Source organism: Bos javanicus, chromosome 13 (assembly GCF_032452875.1).
Source record: "Bos javanicus breed banteng chromosome 13, ARS-OSU_banteng_1.0, whole genome shotgun sequence".
Lineage (NCBI taxonomy): Eukaryota > Metazoa > Chordata > Mammalia > Artiodactyla > Bovidae > Bos > Bos javanicus.
Window position 1 is genome coordinate 28,783,219 of NC_083880.1, and position 25,700 is coordinate 28,808,918.

The following is a 25,700-nucleotide window of genomic DNA, read 5'->3' on the forward strand; positions in this document are numbered from 1 at the left end:
CTGATAAGCTGTACTCCCAGGAAGGCTTTCCAGGTGGCCTAGATGGTAAAGAATCTGCCTGCCAATGCAGGAGACACAGGAGATGCTGGTTTGATCCCTGGGTTGGGAAGATGCCCTGGAGGAGGAAATAGCAACCCAGTCCAGTATTCTTGTCTGGAAAATTCCATGGACAGAGCAGCCTGGCTGGCTGCAGTCTGTGGGATCACAGAGAGTTGGACACAACTGAATGACTGAGCACACACATACTTCTGGTACTGTTTCTCAAACTTTAGGCCCTGTTGCAACCCTCAGAGGTTCAGATTCAGTATGTCTGGTGGGGAGACCATGTACCAGTGGGTTTTGACAACACCTGGGTGACTCTGATGCACATGGCTTGCACACAGGCTTCTTGATACACTGTGCTCAGAGGATTTCCTAGTCCTCATAGTACTCGACTAATGGCAGCAATGGATAATCCAACACTCCTCCTAAGAGTTTCTCTTCAATTCTCCTTGCGCCTCACTGGATGCACCTTATCTGCCTTCTTTGCTGGTTCCTCCTCCTGGGACTGACCTCTACACTTGGGTCCACTCCTCCGACATTTCTTTGTGCCACTGTTCAGGTCTTGTGGCTATTAACATAATCCTCCAAGAGTATCCCAGACAGTGTTCAACCATTGACTCCCCACGGAAAATAGCCCCGATTTATAATGTTAGCCAATTTCCATGGTGTAAATTCTCCCATCACCAACCCTTTCAAGCTGCCCACTGTGGTCACTGAAAGTGGCCACACATTGGGAAGAGATGCCATAGTCAGCTCTTCGGGGCCTGAGATAAGCCAGTCCTATCAACCCCAGATCATCGTCCACATTTACATCTCCAGTGCAGACTCTTGCCTAAACACCAAACGTGTTTCTAACGTCCTCCATTTGCATTTGCAGTCATCCTCTCAAGTTTAACACATCCAAACAGAACCCCTCATCTTCCCGTCCCTGCTGTCATCACCACCCAGCTTGTCTTTCAGCGTTTCCTATCTTAATGTCAACTCCACTCTCTGGGCGCTCAGAACTCCTTCTTGACTCCTCTTTGTCTTCCAATCCATCAGTCAATCCTGTCAACCCTACATTCTGGCTAAATCCAAATTCATTCATTTCTCACCACCTCCAGAGTCAGCATCTCTCATCAAGATTCTTACACTCATGACCCAATGAGTCACCCACTTCCTTGCCCAGTTCTCTCTTGGCCTACTAGCAGCAGGGGCTCCTTTAAAAACGTGTCAGCTGAGGTCATTCTTCTGTCCCCAAACCACTGGTCTCCTTCTGTCCTGCTTAGAGTAAAACCCCAAAGTCCTTTTTGTGGCTGGTGCAGCCCTCTGTCATCAGGGTTCCAAACACTTCCCTGGCTGCTGCCCCCAACCACTTAACCCCACCCCTACTATGTCCCAGCTATCACCCCTTACTCTGGCCAACCCTGGGTGCCCCGCTTTATTCCTCAAATCCTTCGAGTGTATCAGCCTGCATCACAACTGTGTATTGCAGTGTCCTCTGCCCAGATGTTGTGTGCCCGTCTCTTACTTCTCCATGCCTGTCCTCCAAAACCACATTAACAGAGATCTACATCTATAAGATGCAGCACAACCTGCACCTCTTCTCCTACTATTTATTTCCCTAGAGGCATTATCACCAATTATGGTCATCCCTGTGTGTCTGTGAGGGATTAGTTCCAAGGCTCCCTGTGCTGTGCTGTGCTTAGTCATTCAGTCATGTCTGACTCTTTGCAACTCCATGGACTGTAGCCCACCAGGCTCCTCTGTCCATGGGGATTCTCCAGGCAAGGATAACTGGAGTGGGTGGCTATGCCCTCTTCCAGGGGATCTTCCCAACTCAGGGATCAAACCCAGGTCTCCCACACTGCAGTGGATTCTTTACCATCTGACCCACCAGGAAAGCCCCCTCTGGTCCCAGAGAAGCCCATGAGTACTGGAGTGGGTAGCCTATCCCTTCTCCAGGGGATCTTCCCAACCCAGAAATTGAACCAGGGTCTCCTGTATTGCAGGTGGATTCTTTACCAGGGAAGCCCTCCAAGACCCCCTACATATATTCAAATCCATGAATGCTCAAGCCCCTTGTATAGAATGGCATATTATACTCAGCCTTCTCTAAATGCAGGTTCCACATCAGCAGACAAAGAGGGCCCACCACAACATGAAAGCAGAGGCTTTTCTACATCCCCTGCGCCTACAACACTGCCTGGCATGTAGTAGGTATTAACAAATTTTTGTAGAATTAAAAAATTGAATGTTGGGCCCTAGACATTAGAGTCCTTGGGATATTTATAGTCTAAGACTGGTTTTGTTTGATTGAACTTGAACCACATTTTCCAGAAATTATTAATATACTTCTAAAAGCCTTATTGGTTTTTCCTGATTAATGTTCCAATCGAGAAATTGGAAGGACCATTGGGGATGCAATGTATCCATGTGGAAATGTGACTCTAGGCATGTTTGAGAAAGGTCAGCAGGCAGTAGAGGAAAATTATCAGGGGCATATTTATGGACTATTACTGATTCTGACTGGTAAGGAATAGGGTTGCCCATGCACTCAGAAGGGTTAATTGTGTAGTAGGGTTTCAGGAAGTTTTTCTTTTTTCCACTTTTTTAAAGATTCTTTTCCCATATACCTGATTACAGAGTATTGAGTAGAACAAGATTTTCATAAATAAGTTCTCTACTAATACAATTAACATTCTAAATTGAGTCACTTTGTTAGAACTGACAATGACATAGATATTGACATGTATAAGGAAGGCAAGCACTTTGCAACCTCATCTTTTGGTTGACAATTCTGTTTGAGTTTTTGATCATGAAAACATTCTTTTTATTTATCTACTCATTCAATAAATATGTATTCATTCTATAAATATGCTATATATGTGCCAGGTACTGCTCTAGGCTCTGAGACTTAGTAGAAGAATTGACCACATCCTTTGAAGCAATCAGTTATTGAGTGTCCATGAAAGGAAGAGAAAAAAAGAATGAAAATCCACAGATGTGGTTCATCCACTCCCAGATTAGAAACCATAGACCCATGGCAGAGTCTTCTGCTCTATTGTTCCCTACACATAGATGCTATTGTTCTCAGAGGTGCATTGATAAATCAGTACAAATAACAGTGGATTGTTTTCAACTATGCACTCAAAAAAACCTCTTATATTACACAGGTGGATAGTGTTCACTCTGCTAGAGCAATTTATAAGAGATCTGCTTTCAGAATACCTACAGAGAGTGTCCTGAGAATAGAGGACTGGTTTTAGGAACATGGCTGCAAGATGGTGGGTTGAAATATACCCAGAAGGGACTCTGTCTCTGCTGCAATGGAGAGCAACTTTGCTGGAGTAACTGGATTTGGGTGTTTCAGATCCCAACTTATCTAAAAGGAAGTCCTACATGGTACTAGCCTCTCTGACTTCAGAAGGCTGTGTTCAGTTCTCCAGAAAGTGATCTCAAAGTGTTGGGCACTTCATAAGCTGTCCTAGGAATATGGACTCAACTTTCAAAGAGATTAATTTTTCTCTCCTATTGAGAATGACACTCTTGACTAAAAATCCAAAACAATTGACTCATTTATTTCCTTTTTATGTGAAGACACAAGAAAGCACTGGAACTAGCTAATTTCTTCAAGCTAGCATCTTGTCCAGACAATCTGTCTTGGCAATAATCTCACCATGGGGCAGCGGTTCTCAATGTGGCCATGCAGTAGAGTCACCTGGGGGCTTAACTATGATGGTGCTTGAGTCCCTTCTCCAGAGATGCTGATATTTGTTGATTTGGGGGTACAGCTTGGTTGCTGGGATTTTTAAAGCTTCTCGGGTGCTTCCACAGTGAAGCCAAGGTTGAGAAGCACTGCTTTAGGATGAGTGATGGCATTTGACCCAAAACGTTAACAAGAGTCCTAAGAAGAAATCAGGACCTGGGGACAAGTAGGCTAAAGAGGAAAATCATTGCCTGGTTTCATGCTGAGCTTGAAAGCCAAAGTTTGGTGCAGGATGGTGAGGGTCCTGTGGGTCCTGGCCATTTGAATGTTAAATGACCACCAGCCCCATTTTTGCTGGTGGAAAATGTGTCCATGCTTCTCTGTTTCACCTTTCCTCCAGCCTGAGGAATGAGAACCCTGGTGTGGTACCCAGTAGAGGGACAGTCTTTCCACTACCCCATCTCTTTCTGGTCAAGATGAGAAGCCATTGATTTAAACTTGACATGAGCTGCTGTGAGAAATAAAATAAAAGTTGGCGCACCAAATCTGGGTCAGTTGAAATTCCATGGAACTGACCCACATGTACAACATGGCCTTCAATACAGCCTGTGAACCCAAGAATTGGAAACCCTGATACAATTCATGTTCTTCCTCCTCCAGATATGTGTGTATTTATAGAAGGAACAAAACCTATGCAGGATGAGGGGGCTGGATAATAATATGTGTGAATACACTGATCTGTCTGAACCATTTCTTGGCTGTCTGCTTTCGATGGTAATAAATATCCACTAAAAGCCGTCTGCTGTATGTGTTTTTGGTAAAGTCTTGCACTTCCCTGCATGAACACATTCAGAATGTAAGCACCACACACTCCAGGACAGAGACTCTGTTGTACTCTGAAATGCCTAAGTTATGCAGCTTAGCAGCTGTGATAATGTAATGGTTTGCAAAATAATAGACGGGCCACACGTCAACCTGGAATAACACGTCAAGTAATGAATAATGTGGGTGCAAAAAGGTTTAATTTATACTGTGTTAAAGATACTGCTCCAAAAATACCACACCATTTCAGACTTTCCAGGACAAAAAAAAATCCTCTTTTACTTGGATATTTAAATAATTGCAGTAAAAGAAAATGCTTTCTTATTTATTTATTTTTTTAATAAAGATATCCAATTTCTATTACTCTGTGAAGAGACAGATACTGAATCTGATCAATTGTTCAGATACACACGTTCCCCTGCAAGACACATGCTTTGGTCTTAGATTTCAGAATGAATAGGAGAAAAGCATTTGTATCCTCAGTCTGCATTAACATATAAGCATGGACACATTTTCCACCAGCAAAAATGGGGCTGGTGGCCATATAACACGAGATGTGTGGCTCTTCCTGTTTATGGCTTCATTCTGATCCTCTTCCCCAATTTTCTCCCTGAGGGAAGCTTCTGGCATCTTTCAGATTTCATTCATTCTCTCAGCTAGTGAATGTTTATCACTCTCCTGTTAGGAACCAGGGGCCAAGTTGTGCCTCCCGTCTCCAGGAGCATGTCATCATGTGGAGAATGAACATGAGGGAAACCGGCTGACAAGAGGCAGAGTCAATGCAGTGTCATTTGTGTTATTATAAAGGACATACCACCACTCCAGTGTTCTTGGGCTTCCCTGATGGCTCAGCTGGTAAAGAATCCACCTGCAGTGTGCGAGACCTGGGTTCCATCCCTGGGTTGGGAAGATCCCCTGGAGGAGGTCAACCCACTCCCGTATTCTTGCCTGGAGAATTCCATTGACTGTATAGTCCACGGGGTCGCAAAGTGCCAGACACGGCTGAGTGACTTTCTCTTTGACTTTCAAAGGACATTCAGGGGTTTCCTAGATGGCGCTAGTGGTGACAGAAAAAAAGGCCCTTCCTGCTAATGCAGGAGATGCAAGAGACACAGGTTCCATTCCTGGGTTGGGAAGATCCCCTGGAGGAGGGCATGGAAATCTGCTCCAATATTCTTGCCTGGAGAAGCCCATGGACAGAGGAGCCTGGTAGGCTACAGTCCATGGGCCACAAAGAGTCTGACATGACAGAAGCGCCTTAGCACACACACTCAAGGGACATTTGGAGAGCTTAGAGAGCCTGAAGGAAGGAAAATTAGTTATTTATACTTGGGGAAGGGATAGGGTACCTGGAAAGGCATCCCACAGCATGTTATCTTTAGGCTGAAGGGTGTGAATAGGGAGTTGAGTAGGTGGAAGGAGAAGGCAGTGTGTATCAAGCCTACAAAAGCACATGCAAAGGCCGTGTAGCAAGGGAGAGCGTGGTAGTCGGAGGAACCACAGATATGTTCAGTGTGGCTGGAGTGTGCAGTATCCAGAGTAAAGGGTGGGGGGAGACCAAGCTGGAGAGGGTCTCGATTATGAAGGGCCTAGTAATGATCTTTAGGCATCTGTACTTATCCTGAGGCAGGGATTTTAAGTACACAAGTGGGAGATGGCAGGGGCCTGAACTAAGAAATGGGGAGGCATTAGATGTGAGAGAGATTCTGGAGCTAGAACCGGCAGCATATGGTGAGTGATTAGATGGGGGACCCTAAGGAAAGGGAAGATACCTGGGTTCCTGTGTGGGTGTTCAGCTGGCTGGTGGGGGTGGAGGAAGAGGAACAGAATTGTGGATGAGATGATGAGTTCCACTTCGAACACGTTGAATGTCAGGGGTTGAGACACTCAAGAGAAGAGAGATGTCCAGTCCACCCTAGGACACGTGGGTCAGGCTGATAGGATAAATCAGCAGGGAGATGGGCATCCTTAATAAATGCACACAGTAGACTTCCCTGGTGGTCCAGTGGCTAAGACTCTGCACTCCTAATGCAAGAGGCCTGGATTCAACCCCTGCTCAGGCAACTGGATCCCACATGCCTCAACTAAAAGATAGCTCAGGCCACAGTGAAGATCGAAGATCGCATGCCACAACTAAGACCCAGAGCAGCTAAACAAATAAATATTTTAAAGAAATACACACATTAAAGCAATGCAGGCCAGATATAGCTTGGCCCACCCTTAGGATTTGGACTTACAAAGGTAATCTCCATCATGAAACCATTTCCTCATATTACAGAGTCATTGAAGTTTAATAAAAAATGTTCCTCCCATCACCGAAGTAAACTCCTCCCCCCACTTAAAGGCCCACACTTGCTCTTTACTTAACTCATTTATACATTATGTTCTTACATTTATTAGGATTTTCCATGAAGTTCAGTTTTACCTTTCCAGCTGTAGAAGCAAAAGGCCCTACAGAAGTCATCCAGGCTTGAATACGTTGACTCAGTTGGCACTGGTGTGCAATGAATTTGAAACACTCTGGTTTTCATGTTTACATAAAATTGGGAGTCCAAGGAAAATTATCACCAGGAAATACTTCTGTATTGGCTTTATCAAGTGAATGACCCTTAAAGAACCTCTCCAGGTAACAGTAAGTGTGACTATCGAGTGTGTATAAAAGGCTATTGGTTGTTAAAAATACAAGACAAGTGTTCCTCTACTCAAAGGTAAACTTCAAAAGTATGCCTATTGAATGTAAGTTGGTATAGCCACTATGGAAAACAGTATGAAGGTTTCTCAAAAAGCTGAAAATAGAGTTGCTATATGATCCAGCAATCCCAATCCTGGGCATACATCTGGAGAAAACTCTAATTTGAACAGATACATGCACCCTTATGAATGGTAAAGAAGATACTGTGTGTGTGTGTGTGTGTGTGTGTGTGTATGCAATGGAATACTACACAGCCATGAAAGAATGAAACAATGCCATTTGTAGCTACATGGATGGATCCAGAGGTTCTACTAAGTGAAGAAGTCAAAGAGAAAGACAAATGCCATACGTTATCACTTATACGTGGAATTTAAAATAAGACACAAATGAACTTATCTACAAAACAGACTCACAGACAGAAGGGTAGACTTGCGGTTGTCAAGGGGATGTGGTGGGAAGGGATGGATTGGGAGTTTGGGATTAGTAGATGTGAACTATTACATCTAGAATGGATGGACAACAAGGCCCTGCTATACAGCACAGGGAACTATATTCAAAACACTGGGATAAACCACAATGGAAAAGAATCACTTTGTTGCACAGCAGAAATTAACACAGCACTGTAAGTCAACTCTAATTCAATAAAATAAAAATATGCCCATCATTAATGGTTGCCTCCTTTCTACATGCCAGGTATCATGGTAGGGTCTTACATACATCACCTCTAATCCTTAACAGCCATCTTTGAAAGTAGATAGTGCAGATGAATAAACCAGGCTGAGACAGCCTGAGTCACTGCCAAAGTGACACAGTTAGTGGAGAGTGAGGCTCTTCTTTCTTGGGACACTGTGCCTTGCTTCCTTCTGCACCTGAATCATCTTCATTTCTAGTTTCCAGTGTGTGCGTGTTAGTCACTAAGCCATGTCTGACTCTTTGTGACCCTATAAGCTGTAGCCCACCAGGCTCCTCTCTCCATAGAATTCTCTAGGCAAGAATACTGGAGTGGATAGCCATTCCTTGCTCCAGGGGATCTTCCTGACCCAGAGATTGAACCCGGGTCTGCTACATTGCAGATGGATTCTTTACCATCTGAGCCACCAGGGAGAAGGGAATGGCTACCCATTCCTGTATTCTTGCCTGGAGAATTCCATGGGCAGAAGAGCCTGGTGGGCTACAGTTCGTGGGGTTGCAAAGAGTTGGACACTATTGAGTAACTAGAGCTTCCACTTTGGGCTTCCCAGGTGGTGCTAGTGGGAAAGAACTTGCCTGCAAATGCAGGAGACTTACGAGATGCGGGTTCACTCCCCGGGACAGGAAGATCCCCTGGAGGAGGGCATGGCAACCCACTCCAGTATTCTTGCCTGGGAAATCCCATGGACAGAGGAGCCAAGTGGGCTACAGTCCATAGGGTTGCAAAGAGTCAGACACGACTGAAGTGACTTAGCACACACACATCTCCATTAGTTAACTGTAGCTGGATTGTATGACTATTGTATGTTTTATAACTGTTTCGTTTATATAAACCCCAGATCCCTAATCTCTGCTATATTACCAAACACAGGCATTTTAGATATCTTTTTCCACTCTGCATAGCATGGTGATGGGCTGATGGCAGTCTGTGAAAACATGAACAAGAACCAGGCTTGGTCTCCCAGTCTGAGTGTTTTTGTAATTCAGGATTTGATGGCTGTCAAAGTAGCAGAGTTAGAAATGTGCATTCCTGTTTTTTCACCTCAACTTCTAGCAGTTGGAAAACAGAAGCCCCTGTTCTTAATCCTGAACAACGCATGACTGTCAGTGTACGAGGTCATGGGTTCTCTTTGGTTGCCAGAATCTCTGTCTTTGGTAAGTTTCCTTTTCTGTGAAGTACTAGTGACAAGCTGGGTACAGCCCATCTCTCATGGCCAGGTTGCAATGTCAAAGCTCTTTCAGGGAGCAAAGGTGATGAAATATGGACTCGATGGCAGGGATGTAATATATCAGGTCCCTGATTGAAGTCCTGCTCTGTCCTTGACTGTATGTCTTCAGAGGGAAGATTAAACCTCTGCATGTCTTGGTTTCCCTGTTCATACAGGGCAAGGGCAATAAATAAGCCCAATTCTCTGTGCCTCCCTACAAAGTGCACTGGGCAAAGGTGTTGTAGAAATGCAAGGTTTTATCGCCATTAAATGTCATGAGGCCATGGAAATCACTGATGTCTGGCACCATGTAAACTGCTGATGTAACCAAGAAAGCTGTCACTTCTTGAATTCAGGGAGTCCCAGGAAAAGAGCACTGGTTCTCAGTGTTTGCCCTGAAAGTAGATGCCACCTCTAGCCTTTCCTGCCCCCTTTTTATATAAATATATGATGCTGATTCTGAAAGTTGTCATAAAACCAACAATGGCATAAACTATCCAATTGAAATCGACATGACATCATACGTTCCAGTTAGGCTCCCCCTCCCCCATGGTGGAGGGTGAGTACGGAGCCTCATAGGAACATAAAGGGGCTCCTCTTGTGAGTGATGGGATCTCGGACCCCTCCACTTCACAGCTGGCCATGGAGATTAATAGGACATTTGATGCTCCACTGATGGACATGCTTCTCTTAAGGGCCCAGAAGCTTTCAGATTAGACTCCTGAGGCCCTGGCGACACTGATGTGTCCAAAGGCAGGACATAGGTCTGTGTCTGGAATGTCAGTGTACACCAACACATGCAATAGACAAGCTTCATATGTGACACCGTGTTCATATATTGTCAGCTTTTCTTAAACAAATAACAGAAACGGTGCCTGCATACATCTGGACTTATGAAACATACGTGATTCATTACACCTCCATCTGGAGATTCTTATGATTAAATAGGTTACTGAGGATTTTGTGTGTGTATGTGCAGGATAATGCTCACGTTAGTTTTGTCATGTGGTACAGCTCTGGTGTGGGCAACTCGCATTTGCATGTGAGTTTTCATGAACAGAACACATTATATAAACTTAATTATGATACAGGTCAAAAAATTTTCACTGGAACCCAAAACGACGTTCAAGATAAGCTACATTTGTACACATAACAGTTAATTTGTAAATTTTGCTATAACATTTGGTCCTATAATCTAAAGCTCTTGGTATAAAAGAGAGCACATATTAGACACTGAATACATTTAAGTTGATGACCCTCATATGCAGCCCAAGAAATATGTCTCAGAAGAAAGACCTACACACAGTAAGAAAAGGAAGTGAAGTTTTTTCATTGTTACTCAAACGGCAGAAAAAAATGTAACTCGTAGAAAGTCAGGAAATCAACTCCCTCTGGAAGTCTAGATTGCCCCTCCTACTTTTAAAACTTAAATCATGTTTTCCTTAAATTTAAAAATTACTGAGTAGTCAGTATACAAACCAGAAAAAGTCACTTGAATTAGATGCTGCTCCCCTTTATAAGATGCAGCAGGTTCGCTGATCTATCATGAGAGCAGTTTGTGATCCTCTTTGCCTTATTGATTTAAGATTACACCTTAACCTAAAACGTCTAAGTAGACATCCACAGCTCACGGAGGGGCCTGCCATGATGCAAACAGATTTTGGGTGTTTCTAAGACCCCCCATGTGTGGATACAGGCACTGCCCCCACATGCATGAGCCCCCCACATCCCAAATATGACCAGATTTGCATTAACGACAGTCATTCCCCCAAACTGTATTAGTCACTCCAGAGAAGGACAAATCCCTGTTATTGTTTTACAGCATCTTCTCTGCCAGGCGCTACCGTAAAGTAAGCATGTTTTCAGAAAATTAACAGAGCCACCATCCATAATGTTAAAAAAAAAAAAAAAAACAACTGAATGATAGCAAGGTATTTGAAACAACAACGAAACAACAGAGGGGATTGTAATCAACCAAGTGCATCATTTAAACCCTCCAAGCATCACAGCTCCTTCTGTCTTTATCACCTCCTTTGAAGACACTGTCACCCAGAAAAGGACAGGGAATTTGCAGCCCTGCTGCACTAATGGATCTGTTTCACCAGAGAGGAAAGCAGATTTTACAGCCCAAAGCTCTTCTCAGCAAGCACCCGCATCTTCCATCCTCTTTCCAGAGGGCAATCCCTACCCCAATCTTTCATCTTTCATCTCTAACAGCTCCCACCTCCATGCACAACCGACCAGAATTTGCTTCAAATTTCTTATCATTATCTGTTAAGAATAAAATTGCATATACTATAGATTTCTCCAGTCCCAGGAATTTGAATTTTTTTTTTAGGAAAACATGACTTCCAGAAGGGATGCTATGTACAATGAAAAGAAGCCTCTCCTTTTCTTCGGAGCAATTGCTCCGGTGAAAAGCAAACAGCCCGCCACGTTGCTTACCCTCTCCACACTGCGTCTTCTCAGAGATCCATACGGAATTTTCAGTAGGAGTCTCTGGGATCTATTTGGAGCCACTGCAGCTTGAACCACCATGGTGTAGAGCCGTGGGTGAGTGTGTCTGCGTGAGTGTGAGTGAGAGTGTGTGTGTGTGTGTATCTGTTCCCAGCAAAGGGAGAGACGGAGGCGTCCTCAAAACTAAGTTATGGTCTCCTGGAGGTTTCCCAAATATCAAATAACTGAAAGAGGGTTTTTTTTTTTTTCTTTCGACCGTATGAGTCAAGATGTGGTGTGTCTGGAGGTGGGGGATGGGGAAGAAAAAAAATGAGCCCAAGTTCTGCAACTTCAGCGTGCCTCCTGCAGCTCAGCCCCACTCCCTCCTGCCTGCCCCTGCCTGTCGGTCCCTCGGTGAGGCTGCACGTCCCAGGAGTGGGCCAGTGAGTGACGCTTCTGGGGGGAGTGATCCTGAAATGTCAACTTTGCTTCCCGCGGCTCCAGACGGTAACCAGGTCAGTTGTCTAATGGAAACCCTATCAGACGTATTATTCACTCTGTCACGTGACTCCAAAGCCCCTCGGCCGTACAGTAGGTCACATGCTCACCTTAAAAAGACTATTTGGAATATCACCATCTGGTGCAGAGATTAATGTGCAATTCTGCATTCTGATTTCACTCTCTTCTGGACACAGGGAAAATATTTGAAGGGCAGTGGCATAACACAGTGGGGACTTGAGGGGGAGTCCCTCTTTGTAGTCATAAATTATACGTATGACCCTGAGCGTCAGACGTGCATATTTTTTTCTTCCTGCTTTCCAACAGATAGAAAACAAATGTAGGCATACAGTTAATTATATATGTGAATGGCATCCACAAAGAGGAAGTCTGAGGGAAGAAAGGAGAAAATGTTTGTATCACATGGTTCAGATGAATCAAATCAAATACACCAGACAGACTCCCATTTGGCATCTCCTCATTTAAATGTTTGTGTTACAGAGCATTGATTTTTATGTGTGCCAATAAACATGAAGAAATTATGTTTGATTTTACAAGGCTCTGAAAAGGACTATCTACGCTCAGACTCACCCATCACATTTGTATATTCTTCTCTAATCAGATGGTATAATTCTACATCAGACAAGCTTCTCTGACCGAGGGCACACATGCTCTAAAAATTTAAGTGTCCTGTAATATTTTGTTTCTGACATATTGTTCACTTATGAGACTGCCCTCATCTCTACTCCTCCCTAAACCTGCTTATTTCGATAGCAGACAAAATTACTCAACAGGAAAAACAAGTAAGGGGCTTCTAGGATTGGAGGTATTTTAGGGTTTTTTTCTTTTTAACTAATTTTTGCCTCCCCTGCTCTCTCTGTTGCGGCGTTTTATGAAAGGGATGCCATTTCCTTTGTAAAAATCCCAGGCTTTTGGGTGTTTGACTAATATCACTCTTATGTTTTGGGAACCAACTTTTATTTATTCTCTACAGACCCGTTTATTGAAAACGATGGAAAAGAAAGTTCTGTTTATTCTAAGAATCTGATGGGAAGTGGGGGTGGGGTGCAGAGGGGAAAAAAGTGGAATTTTACACTGCTTGAAAATGAATCCGGAAAACACTCTTAGAAGGAGGGTGTTCCTGGGGGTGAGGGTGGGGGAATGGAGACGTGGGTCTGGTCACCCAACTCAGACACACATTAAGAGGCAGTTAAAGAAAGCATCAAGTTGATGTGGGAAATTCCAAATATACAACAATCGGGCTTTGTTCATAATGGGTTCCATATGTGCAGTTGGAGAGTTAGTGAGAGGGTGAGAGGGAAGGGGTGGGGGTAGACGGGGTGGGGGGAGATGGAAAGTTCTCCAGCATGACCTACACAGAGTCTTTGGCGAGGTGGTTTAGGCTAACTCTTCTTCCTCTTTCTCATTTCCTTTCTGCACTGCCTGGTGGAAATGCATCTGGAATGCTACCCAGTAACCTGGCCAAATCAAGTCTCTCTTCCTTGTTGATTCCACAATGGTTTTGAACAAAGGAGAGGCACATTTTCAAAACCCTGATCTGGCCAGAGCCCTGGGATTTCTGTTTGCAAGTGCAGCTTGAGAGGGGGGCCATGGATCAGATCAACAGAGAAGTCACCGTCTCTTCCTGACCCAGGCCAGGGCAAAGCCCCTGGGAGCTGGATTTATTTATATTTGACTAAATGCAACTTCCTGTTTCCCAGGGGTATTAATGAAGGTTTCGATGCAGAGCTCAAGTCTTTGCAGCATAGTTCAGATCATAAGAGACACTTTGATGAACTAAGTGCAAATAAAACAAAAACATATGCCTTTGATTAAAGTTAAAATACATATAGAAGAGAATGTTAATGGAAACAAAAAAAAAAATAACCCTTGGCCAGACTCCCACACATTTGAGCCCCACACATTCTACCCCCCTCCCCTAGGGGTAGGGTGTGGGGCAGGATCATTTCTCATATCAGCACTGGCGCCTCCTCCCAGCTAATAGAGAATCCTCCCCAGTCCCCACAGAGTAGGAGGTTTGAACCTCAAACCTCAGAGAGGTTTGAAGGCTCTTAAAGTTCAACTTGTTCAAAATTATCTTTCTGACGGTCTTACTCTAGGTGTTTGAGATTTACATGTTTTAATTAATTATTGAATCTAATGTATTTATTTTCAGAAGACTATTGTTACACTGTTAGAATACAAATATGTTTCTTGGGAGTGGATATAACCCATACCTTAGCAGATATGACCACTTTAGAGAGGTGAGGGTAACTGATATTTAGTGAATGCTCGGCCATTGCCAGGGAACATGCTAGAAGGTTACTGATGACTTGTCTCCGTGGCAGAATTAAGTTTCATTATCTCAGTGGTAAAGAATCTACCTGCTGATGCAAGAGACACAAGGGACTTGGATTTGACCCCTGGGTAGGTTGGGAAGATCCCCTGGAGAAAGAAATGGCTACCCATTTCCCAGTATTCTTGCCTGGGAAGTCCCATGGACAGAGGAGCCTGGCAGGCTACAGTCTATGAGGTTGCAAAGAGTCAGACATGACTGAGCATATACAAACATCCATGTTTTACAATTGATGAAATTAGGGCCCAGAGAGGGTTAATAAGTTGACCAAGGTAACACAGCTAGAACTGTCAGAGCTAAGATGAAAACCAAAGTCAATTTGGCTGATTTCAGGGCCTGACTTGGTCCCTTGTACTCTCACCTACTGCAGAGGACTTTATCCGATTATAGCACTTTGGAAATCTAAAAAAGACATGTATGCACAGTGCCCAGCAGAGGAATGGGAAGACCACTGTCTTTGAAAAAGAGAGAATGTTAATACAGGAAATGGGGTTAGACGGAGCAGTGCTAGTGTCTCTGGAACCACTGCTTTGATGCCCCTTGGAGCTAAGCCTTTGAAATGGGGTACAGCTGGCTACCCCCACCCCCATCAGTAGATTCAACCAACCTGGAGACAGGCTTTGACCTGCAATTGGTGGAACTTATGTATGTGGCATTCACAGATACTGGGATTGGTCCAGGAACCAATCCCCTGCTGATACCATCAAGCAGCTGTATTACTTAGAGCATGTTTTTGCCAGGGTGGTGGATGATAGGGTTCCCTTTGCCTCCAGGGAGCAGCAGCCTAATGCACAGGGGACAGACTGGGAGGATCTTGCCCCATCAGGGTATCAGTGAGCCCTGCTGGGAAATGGTATGGAGATGATAGACCTCCATTCTTGAGTCTGGGAGCCTCTGGGAGCACAGCACCCACTCTAGGCTGGTGGCGCTCTTTAGTTGTTCATTCAGAATATTTCCTTCCCGTGTTAGTGAGAAGTATTCACATTCAAACTCTGGAATGAAAATGCATGGGAATCAATCAAGCGATATTTCAGGAAAATCAATGAAGTAAGATGTATCCAATCAAATGGGAGTTCATGGTCAGGGATAGCAGGGGGAGAGACAGGGGGGTCAGGGAATGATGGCCTGTCTGGGGGAAAGCATTTCCTAACAGCACAGCTAAGTGGGAGGCTGGAGGGAAGGTCACCTGGGGTGATGTACGTGCCTGGATACGATGCTGACTTCCACGTCAGGCCACTGACCATGAGGGCACCTGCATGGCAGCTGTGGGAGTGTGCCACGAGTGAGTCCTGGGAGAACACTGGGCACAGAATGGGGACTGATCTGTACCCTCCTGCCCAGAGTGAGCCTGACACACTAGAACCAAGGGCTTATCCCGGCTCCTGGCCCAGGGCCTGCAGTTACCATTTGTGAGGCCAGTCCTTTTTGGCCCTCGGCAGGGGCACAACAACCCACTCCAGTACTCTTGCCTGGAAAATCCCATGGACAGAGGAGCCTGGTAGGTTGCAGTCCATGGGGTTGCTAGGAGTCGACTGAGCGACTTCACTTTCACTTTTCACTTTCATGCGTTGGAGAAGGAAATGGCAACCCACTCCAGTATTCTTGCCTGGAGCATCCCAGGGACGGGGGAGCCTGGTGGGGTTGCACGGAGTTGGACATGACTGAAGCGACTTAGCAGCAGCAGCAGCAGGGGCACGTGAATGCCAGTCTCACCACTGACTGTAATTTACTGGCACTCAAGTCAGTTCATTCGCACAGCATGATTTTGTTCATTTGGCAGAACACAAAGAGAAGGGGTTATAGGACGGAGAGTGTCTGAGGGAGGTGACTGAGGGCATGCTATGGGGGAGGGGAGGGGTCAGAGGGCAGCCTGAGGTCACTGTGAGTCTGGGGTCGGGGCAGAAGGCGGTGAGCTAAGTGTCAGAAAGGTGAGCTGAAGTGCCCTTCCAGAAAGAAGGACAGAGTCCATCTGAGAAACATCAGCCCTGGCCTTTTTGGCCACTTGCATCCTTTCTCTGGTGAAAGGTGGACTATGACTGGGGAAACAGGACAACAGAAAGCGGGCAGTTGAGGTGCTTCTCCCAACGTCCACCTCAAGCCATTATTTCTTGTCTGTTGAGGAGGATGCGAAAGGGCTCTTGTTAAGTTTTATCTGTGGTTTCAAGGCAGCAGGAGCCACCTTCTTCCAACCCCCCTCAAGGGTTTGCGAGGGAGGTTCTGAAGCCCTCAGTTGACTTTCCCTTCAGGCTGTCCAGGCAGGAGGATGAGAGTGAAGGGGGCGCCATTTGTCCCTCAACTCAGACCTGGGGAAGGGACTGGCTGTGGGGTGCCCGCAGGGAAGGTGACCGGGAAAGGGGGGCGCCTGCAGCAGCCGCTGGAAGCAAAAGGAAGGAGGTCACTCCCATCCCACAGCCTTGGCTCATCCCAGGTGCTTAGCATGTTGTGTGGAGGAAGGCAGATGGAGGCTGGGGGCAAAGAGAGGGATTTATGTGACCACCTGGGAGAGAGTTAGATATTGTGATCTTTAGTAAAAAATATGCCTTTGAGGGCTTCCCTTTGAGGGCTCAGTGGTAAAGAATCTGCCTGCCAACACAGGAGACATGGGTTCAATCCCTGATCAGGGAGGATCCCACGTGCCGTGAAGCAACCAGTACCACAACTACTGAGTCTGCGCTCTAGAGCCCGGGAGCTGTAGCTTCTGAAGCCTGCATGCCCTCAAGCCCCTGTTCCACAAGAGAAGCCACCTCAATGAGAAGCTTGCACACTGTGATAAAGTAGCCTCCTGTTGCCGCAACTAGAGAAAAGCCCATGCAGTAGTGAAGACCCAGCACAGCCATAAATAAACAAATACAATTATTAAAAAATAAAAAAGTATATACATTTGGTCTTAGTCTCCTTTCCTGGCACAAAACTCTTAACACTCTTGGAATTTTCTAACCAGTGAGAGTGATAGAGGAACTTTTGCTATATTCATAAGGTGAAGTTTGGAAAGTCCCTAGGACACCTAAGAATGGGGCTGGTCACCTGAGGAACCCAGCCTGTGACTGGAGGGCTGCAAATTTCAGCCCTACTCCCTGACTTCTGGGGAGAGGTGGGGCTGGAGGTTGAATCAATCACCAAGGGCTGATGACGTAATTAATCCTGACTATGTAATGAAGCATCCATAAAACCTCAGTAGTCTGGAGTTTGAAGAGCTTCCGGTTGGAGATGTGCGGGAGATGGGTGCACTCATAGTTTGTCCCATGCTTCTCTTCCATCTGACTGTTCCTGAGTTGTATCCTTTAATAATCAATTGGTCATCTAGTAACCAAAATGTTTCTGAGTTCTGTAAGCTGCTCTAGCAAATGAACCAAACTCCCAAAGAAGATCTGATTTACAGCCATCTGGTCATGACAACCTGGACTTGCAATTAGTGTCTGAAATTGGGGGTGGGGAAGGCTTGTAGGAGTGAGCCCTCAACGCATGGGAAATGATGCTGTCTCCAGGTAGACTAGGACCTGCCTGGTGTTAGAGAATCACTGATGGCAGAACCGCCTCCTGTCCGCCTTCCCCACACGCTGGCATTGGGTTCAGGAAAGTTAAGAGGTATCGCTTGTGCCTGGGAACTGCAGTGAGAAATCCCTAGCAGTGGGTAAGGTGGGGGTGGGGAGGTGGGCAGGGACTTCCAGGAATGCACAGGCGTCCTGCGAGGACAAGACTGGGTTTAAACCCCTGTCTGACCCAGAGAGAAACTGTTTTGACTTGACCTGTCCCACCTTCCCCACGTCCAGCATCATCCAGCTCTGACTCTTGAATGAAGTGTGGAGTTTTTAACGACTGTCACGTAAAATGGGTGAGAGAATCGATCAGCTGAGATGCACCCAAACACAGGAAGGCAACACATTCCTAACCGATTTGGAAAATCCCTCCAGCAGGAGGGAGGGAAGCCCTGTCTTTCTTCAACATTCCAGCACCTTTTCCACCAGCTCCTAACTCAGCTAACTTGGGTGATTCTTGTCACATCATATTAGAGTAAGCTGTGACTGAGGCTATGCAAACAGAAATACTGCCGACAGTTGTAATTTTCTGTTTGAAAAGTGGCTGGAATTTAGGCCAAACATGAAACCCAATATCCCAAAGAACAGAACCAAGATGTGGAGCGACACTGGTGTCCCTGGACCTCATGTGCCCAGAGCCTGTGGGATTATCTACAGGTCCCCGTGCAGGAGTTTTGGTTTCTCTTGGTTGGAACTAAGGTTTACCCTGGTGCTAGGCATGGTAGTCATTACCCAGCTTTGGACAGACCTTCCCTCCTCCTATGGCATTTGGAAGAAGCAGTGGGTAGGATGGTAGCTAGCTTGAGTAAGCAGATGAATTTTTCCTTCCCTTCTTCCCCCTACCCCTTTTCCTCTCTTTCTGTTGCAAGCTTCTTTTATCTAGTTGGGCTCTGTCCTGGGCTTCATGGAACAGATTTTTTTCCATGACCATCCAGGCAAAGAAAAGAAGTATAACCCGAATCCTTCAGTTTGACTCCCACTCATCCTTGCTGGGAAAGGTTTGGTGGACGAAGATGAATCTATTATTTGCTTCTGAGGTGACAATGACATTGTCTGTGCTCTACTTGTATTTCATACCAAACTCCACACTAACCTTACCCTTGTCTAAACCAATGTTGTCTATTTCAGGAACTCTTCTCAAGGTTTTTTTTTTTTTTTTAAATACAGTCCTTTCCTTAATTCAAACAACACCTTATCAAATAGGTACCCTTGTTTTCCCTGGATGAAGAAACTAAGGTAGGAAGAAGTGGAGTCACCTGTCTGGGGTCCGCGGTAAGTGGCCTCACAGTTGATGAACTGTTACACTCTCCTAGATGTGCCTAGAATTGAGGACATAAGAAACCTTTTGCTTATTGGAAGAGTTTTCTTTTGTCCCTAAAACTCAGTTCCTGTCCTTGATGAGGGTCTCTGGGGAAGTGAAAGAATGCTGACCTAATACCTGACCCGGCACCTGGAAGGTTACTGAACACCTACCCGTCAAGAGAAAATGAAATCATGTTTGTGAAAGGTTTTTGTAAATCACACACACACACACTCTGTTTTCCTGTTACCACAACAGCCTTCCTGGGCCTCACCATCTACTTCTCTCCCTCTTCATACAATATCCTGCTATGATGGCCACGTTTCATCCATCTGAATTCCCTAAAGGTCATCCAGCTAAGCCCCACTTTTTTTGGTGGGATAAAAAGATTTTGAGAACTCCCTCTTGAGGATGTTTCGTTTGGGTATAGAATTAATTAGTCCAGAGTAAGACCCTCTATCTCCATCAATTCAAAGACACACATCCCATCACAAAAGAACAGATTTCAGTCTTCCAGGACAGGGAAGAAAACGTAGCATTTTGCTGATGGAAACCTTGCTTACTAACCAAGCATCCCAGAATCCCATTCAATCTTTATGATAGTGATCAAGGGGAAGAGAATGTCAAGTGGAAGATATTAATGGCTTATGTGGAGGATTAGTCCATATTCTGTCTTAGCAACCCTTGCTTCATGGACATCAAATAAAGGACTCATCAGCATGCTGGCAGGATTATTTCAACTAGTCACCCAGGGAAAGAGGGAACAGGCAGAGCTCCTGGATTGCAAGCAGCTGATGGATCTTATTCCTCCACAGGAAAATTCTTCACATGGAACCTGGGTATGATTTGCCCCCTGCCTCCTCATCAGAGCTTCACTTGCCCTTCCCAGCGTGAGACTAAGTCAGGCAATCGATGGCTGCAGCGTGGAATGATGGCTTTTCTGCATGGCAATAATGGCTGAGTGCATGTGCTGTTAGGAGTGATGTCACGGCCAGGTCCTGAGGAATCAATAAGGTTGCCAGGATGCCTGTGTGATTAAGAAGTCAATAAGCTGACCTGTGTGGGACTGGTCATTTAGATTGGCTTTCAAGGCCATTTTGCAAAACCCTTTTTCATGTGCTATCGGTTGTGGATGGATTTTGATAACTAGCATTGATCTGTGATATTTATGAAGTGCTGTTTGTACTGGTTAAACTGTGTAATTGCACCTAGAATGGACAGATAAATAATGTCCTTATCTGTGGTATTGACCACCCAGGATTAGCTGAATATATATGTAGTATACTTCCAAACAGTCAATGGAGGTTGACTTTTGATTTATCTTTTAGCTGTCAAATTTCAGTTAAGCATTGGGTGGTAAATGACCCACTCTTAAATCTGCTGCTAATTTCCATGCTTCCTTTTCCCAGAGAGGAGAAGTTTAACATGCACTTTTCTTCAATAGGAGAAAGGTTCATCTTGGTTTAAGTGATATCTTTGGTACTGCAGAAGGGGATGGTTTTCTCTTGGGCCATCGGCTTGCTTTCTCTCCTGTGCCCAGGAGTGTGTCACTCCAAGGGTAAGTGCCCATTTACCCAGGTGTCTCTGTAATAAGCCACATTGTCTGTATTTGCCCTAGAAGAGGAAAGAAAACGTTTGAATCTATTAGGAAGTTGGGTGACACATTTTAGGAATGTGGCTTATCTTGAGTGTGCCTTAGAGGGCTCCTGTAAGTCAAAATGCCAAATGTTTTCTCAATATCAAATCATGGCCAAAATGAGAAAAAATATTTTCAGTGGGCAAATCCTTAGATTTAAATGAGGATGAGTAGGGGATTCTATTACTGTCTGCTTGCATATCCTATACTATTTGAATTTTAAACCCCTATAGCATGAACACAGATAATAGACTGTTGTGAAACTTGAAGGAGACAGTGAATCACATGTGTGAGAACAAGGTGGTCACAAATGACAATGAGACCATATTCTGACTTTAATGCTATAGAAGAATATATTCTAGATCTTATTTGATTTGCAAGAAAGAGTCATTAAAAGTTGTTTTTGAAAGGAATGATACTACCTTCCTGAATATTTTTAACTTGAGGGATAAAGGATTAAGGGTAGAATGGAGAGTCAAGGTGTGTAGAGACAAGGAGAGCAGCTACGATGTCAACACAATTGTCCAAATGAGTGATGATTAACTCCAGAGCTAGAATGATGGTGAAAGGTTGAATACATGATGTTGGCAAGTTATAAATGCTGGAAGGAAGAATAGTGTTCCTCTCTACTGAGGGGCTAGAGGAAGAAAGGTCTTATAAGTTCAGGTAAGTACACAGGAGACGGGGGAGATTTGGAAGATGATAAGCATAGCTCTGAATGTACAGAATTTTTGGTGCATGAACGTTTTGACCTGAAACTAAAGAGGGAAGTCAAGCTTGGAAATGTAGGTCTGGATTTCAACAGCAGACACATAACCACGAGACAAGTTATTAGTCAAGTGTGAGGGAAGACATTCAAGAACACAAAAATTTACTTCTCATGGACTTTTTCTCAGGAGCTTACTGGAAGATGATCTCCAGGAAAAGAAAGTTAAACCTACAAAGAGGAGAACCTGAGTTCCAAGAAAAGGAGAATGAATCACAGGACAGGTGCAAAGAGATTCCCAGAATAATGGTGAAGAAAAGGGAGCCTCAAGAAGACAATCATTTAGGAGACTTAAGAGAGCTAGTTGAATTGGTGTAGGAGGATGGAGGGATCTAGGAAGGATGCCTCAAAAAAAAGAAAAAAGAATAGATTGAGTGGCAAAAAATGAATTTGCCAAATTGAAAGGAGAGACACAGCTCTATTGAAGATCTTAGAGAAAAATACTTGATGGGCATAACAGAATATTAAGTGAGCGAATAATTAAATAAGGCAACTATTAATTCCTGGAAAAACATAAAGTTGGAAAATCCAGGCTATGTAATGACACTATACAATAGTTGTCAGCTGTAAACAATACCTTGATAGTCATAATAAAAGTGAATTTTGATTTAAACTGTGATATAGATACTTTGAGAAAATAGGAAAGGAGATGTGTGAGCCTGTAGGGATGTGGAGTAACAACTGAAGTAAATTCTAAGCCTCATCTCTCAGGGTGGCAGCATAAAATGCCCAAAATTGAGTGATTAAGAAATCACAGTATAAACAGATGATCGAGAAATCTGGCATTAACTACCAGAAGCAACAGTTGAAAGAAAATGTCCATGGCGCCCCTGGGGAGAGGGACTCAAGAGATGAAAAGAAGTGGAAATGGAGCCTGCTGTTTGTGTTTACAAATTGTCCAGTATTCTTCAACTTTAAAATGCTATGAAAATTGCCATGCACACGTATAATTTTGATAAAAATGAGAAACTGTCAAGAGAAAGAGCAATGTTCAAGATAATTTGAGCCAGATAAGGCCTGGGGGTAGTGAGTGGTAATTAGAAGGGCATTCATGGCCCTGAGAAGGTGTGCGTGGAATGCTGACTGCAGATGCTGGCTGTGGAAGCAGAGCCGGATTGCCAGACCTCTTTCTGAATGGACAGATTTGGGTCCAGATACTGGGGTTATGTAATTCAACGAGTAAATGTTTCAGGAGACCTGCCTCATTTCCTCTGGTGTCTTTTCTTTCAGTGTCTTGTTACCGGGTTCTCTGTCCATGAATATGCTATTGAAATGGCTGTTGAAAATGGCCGATAGCTTAAAATGCCTAGCTTTTAAGCTACACCTCGGAAAGAAGTACCGTACATCTTTTGAAACAAGATGAGGATAGACAGACAAAAGGAAAAAGACAAACACATCAGCAAAGGCACTGCCATCAATTCTGGAGCCAGTCCTGAAGGGTCATTCATGCTTTTGAGTGATCTCACCTTTTTTTTTTTGGCTATGCTGCATGGCATGTGGGATCTCAGTTTTCCCACCAGGGGCTGAACCCACACCCCCTGCAGTGGAAGTGTGACGTCTTAACCACTGGGCTGCCAGGGAAGTCTTGATCTCATCTTTTGAACTCTTTCCCTCAGTGTTGGGTTGTGTTTGCGTGTGTGAATGCTCACGCATATACACATGTGTTACTTCCTTTTGTGAGCCTAGCAGCATTGCAGCAGCTACAGAAGCCTCAGAGTGGTGACAACTAATTATGAAACACTACGCCTGATGTGTCCCTTTTATCTCATCTAGCAGAAGCCTTGCATTCCCACGAAATCCCCCAGTGGATCTTTGTAATCCTGGAAAGGAAGTGTCAATATGCAAACAGCTGTTGTTGAGATAGTTAGATGACATTCTAATGAGCTACGGAGGAAACTCAAGGCTAATGGGACTCGGCTGCAAATATTCTTTCTAGACAATTAGACACACGTGAGAAAGCCTATAGTCCCCAGGAATGCAGAGAGGGGTACACTGGGCTGTAGGTATCACATCCCCTCATTCGTACATGGGCTTTTATCCTCCCAAGCCATGTGGGATGTCGAACACTCTTCCTGGCTCTCTACTGGGAGCTGCAGACTCAGGTCCCTTTGCTAAAAGGCCCCACCAGGGGATCCCAATGGAGAGCAGAAGCCAAGCACAGTCTGTGCCCAGGGCTCCGTCCCCGTCCGCTGCTGGGTGAGTTCAGGATGAGGTACCTGCTGCCATTTTGGAAGGAGTCAGGAGAAATGGCCATAGGTTGATGTGATTGAGGCAGGGAGCAAATACCGTCCTTCCACAGAACCCAAACCCCTGATCATTCAAAGGAAAAGGTTTGGTGATGGGAGTGAGAGAGAGCTTTAGAGGCAAAGACATGGGATATAACCTTTTACCGTTAGGGACTTAAAATCGATGCCTTGGGACTTCCCTGGTTGTCCAGTGGTTAAGAATCCACCTTCAAATGCAGGGGATGTGGGTTTGATCCCTGTTTGAAGAACTAAGATCCCACACACCACAGGGCAACTAAAGAACCCAAGCACTGCAACTAGAGAAGCCTCCGTGTGCTGTAACTAGAGAAAGCCCGTGAGCCACAATGAAGACCCAGTGCAGCCATAATTTACAAATAAATAAATGAAATTTATTTAAAAACCCACCAACCAACCAATACCTTTTATAGGAGAAGGCAAAGGAAGAAGATCATTTACTCACCCAGTGCCTCCTCTGCATCAGGCATGGCTCTGGGTTCTTGCTCTAAATGACCTCTTTTAAACCTTCACTGTGATCCTATAACCTGGGTAGTATTAGCTACATTTTGATGAGGAAGACAAAGCTCATCAAGATTAAACACTTGCAAAGCTGTGATTGAGACCTCAAATCCATGCGACATTGAAGCTCATTCTCAGTATTCTTTAGAGATGTGTTTGTAGAGATACAGCAGAGCATTCTGTGCTTCTGAACAAGGCTGCCTTCAGGAGAAAATATTTTACCAGAGCCTAAACAGTTGAGGTTGAATCAGAGCATAACCTACTTGCAGGAAGGGAAATGCCAACTCCAGCCCCCTCCATCCATTCTGTCTCACCTAAAAGGGGGAATCCCTGAGAAGTGCTATAAAATTCACAGCCTAAGGCCATAGGCTTCTAAAATAGTGAGACCTCACACGGGACTATCAAATGCCCCAATGCTCACCTCACCGCCTCATTGCTAAAAGCCCATTCAGCACAGTTTCTTTTATACAGTACATCATGTCCACCTTGAAATTACAAGGTTTCCTCAAAGTGAGAAACAGTGTAAAGATACAGTTCAGTTGAACAAGCATCAGAGCCAGAGTCAGACATGTAAGGAGTGTTGGAACTAAATCAGACCAGAAAGCAAACAAACAGCAACAATAGAAGCAATGATTTTTATCCTAAGGGCATTAATGGAAAGGTTAATTATATAAAGGAACAGATGAATAACATAAACAGAGAGATGGAAATTCTAAGAAAGAATCAAAAACTCTAGAGATCAAAAACACTGTAAGACAAATGAAGAATGCCTTTGATGATTCCATCAGTTGACTGGACATGGCTGAGGAAGGAATCTCTGAGCTTGAGGATGTGACAACAGAAACTCCTAAAATTGAAAAGCAAAGAGAAAAAAAAGACTGCAAATAAAACCAGAATGGAATATGCAAGAACTGCGGGACAGCTACAAAACATGTAACATAGGCATAATGGGAATAGAAGAAAGAGAGAAAAAAAGAAAAAACAGAAGCAATGTTTGAAGAAACAATGACTGAGAATTTCTCCAAATTTAGTGTCAGGCACAAAACATAGATCTAGAAAGCTCAGAGACTATCAAACCAGACAAATCCCCCTACCTACAAAACCCTAAAATCAGCCCCCACCACAAAACCACACACCAAAAAACCCCACAAAAACAAACAAACAAACAAACTACACTTAGGAATATTATTGTTAAACTTCAGAAGATCAAAGACAAAGGAAAAAAATCTTTTTTTAAAAAAGTATTTTTCCATTAAGGTTTATTATAA

The 25,700-nt window shown here is 44.4% G+C and overlaps 1 protein-coding gene across 5 annotated transcripts in view; it reads right to left on the reverse strand.

Annotated features, from left to right (window-relative positions):
- Window positions 1-25,700, reverse strand: part of FRMD4A (FERM domain containing 4A) — a 749,223-nt gene that overhangs the window by 358,291 nt on the left and 365,232 nt on the right. For 2 of the 5 annotated variants that reach the window (XM_061436068.1, XM_061436070.1), the window contains exon 1: window positions 11,588-14,240. The exons of the other annotated variants lie outside the window; for them this stretch is intronic. In XM_061436068.1, coding sequence (XP_061292052.1) covers window positions 11,588-11,680 — 93 coding nt within the window. In that variant the 5' untranslated portion in view covers window positions 11,681-14,240. Of the gene's footprint in view, window positions 1-11,587; window positions 14,241-25,700 lie in introns of those variants that run through there. 5 annotated transcript variants of the gene reach the window in all.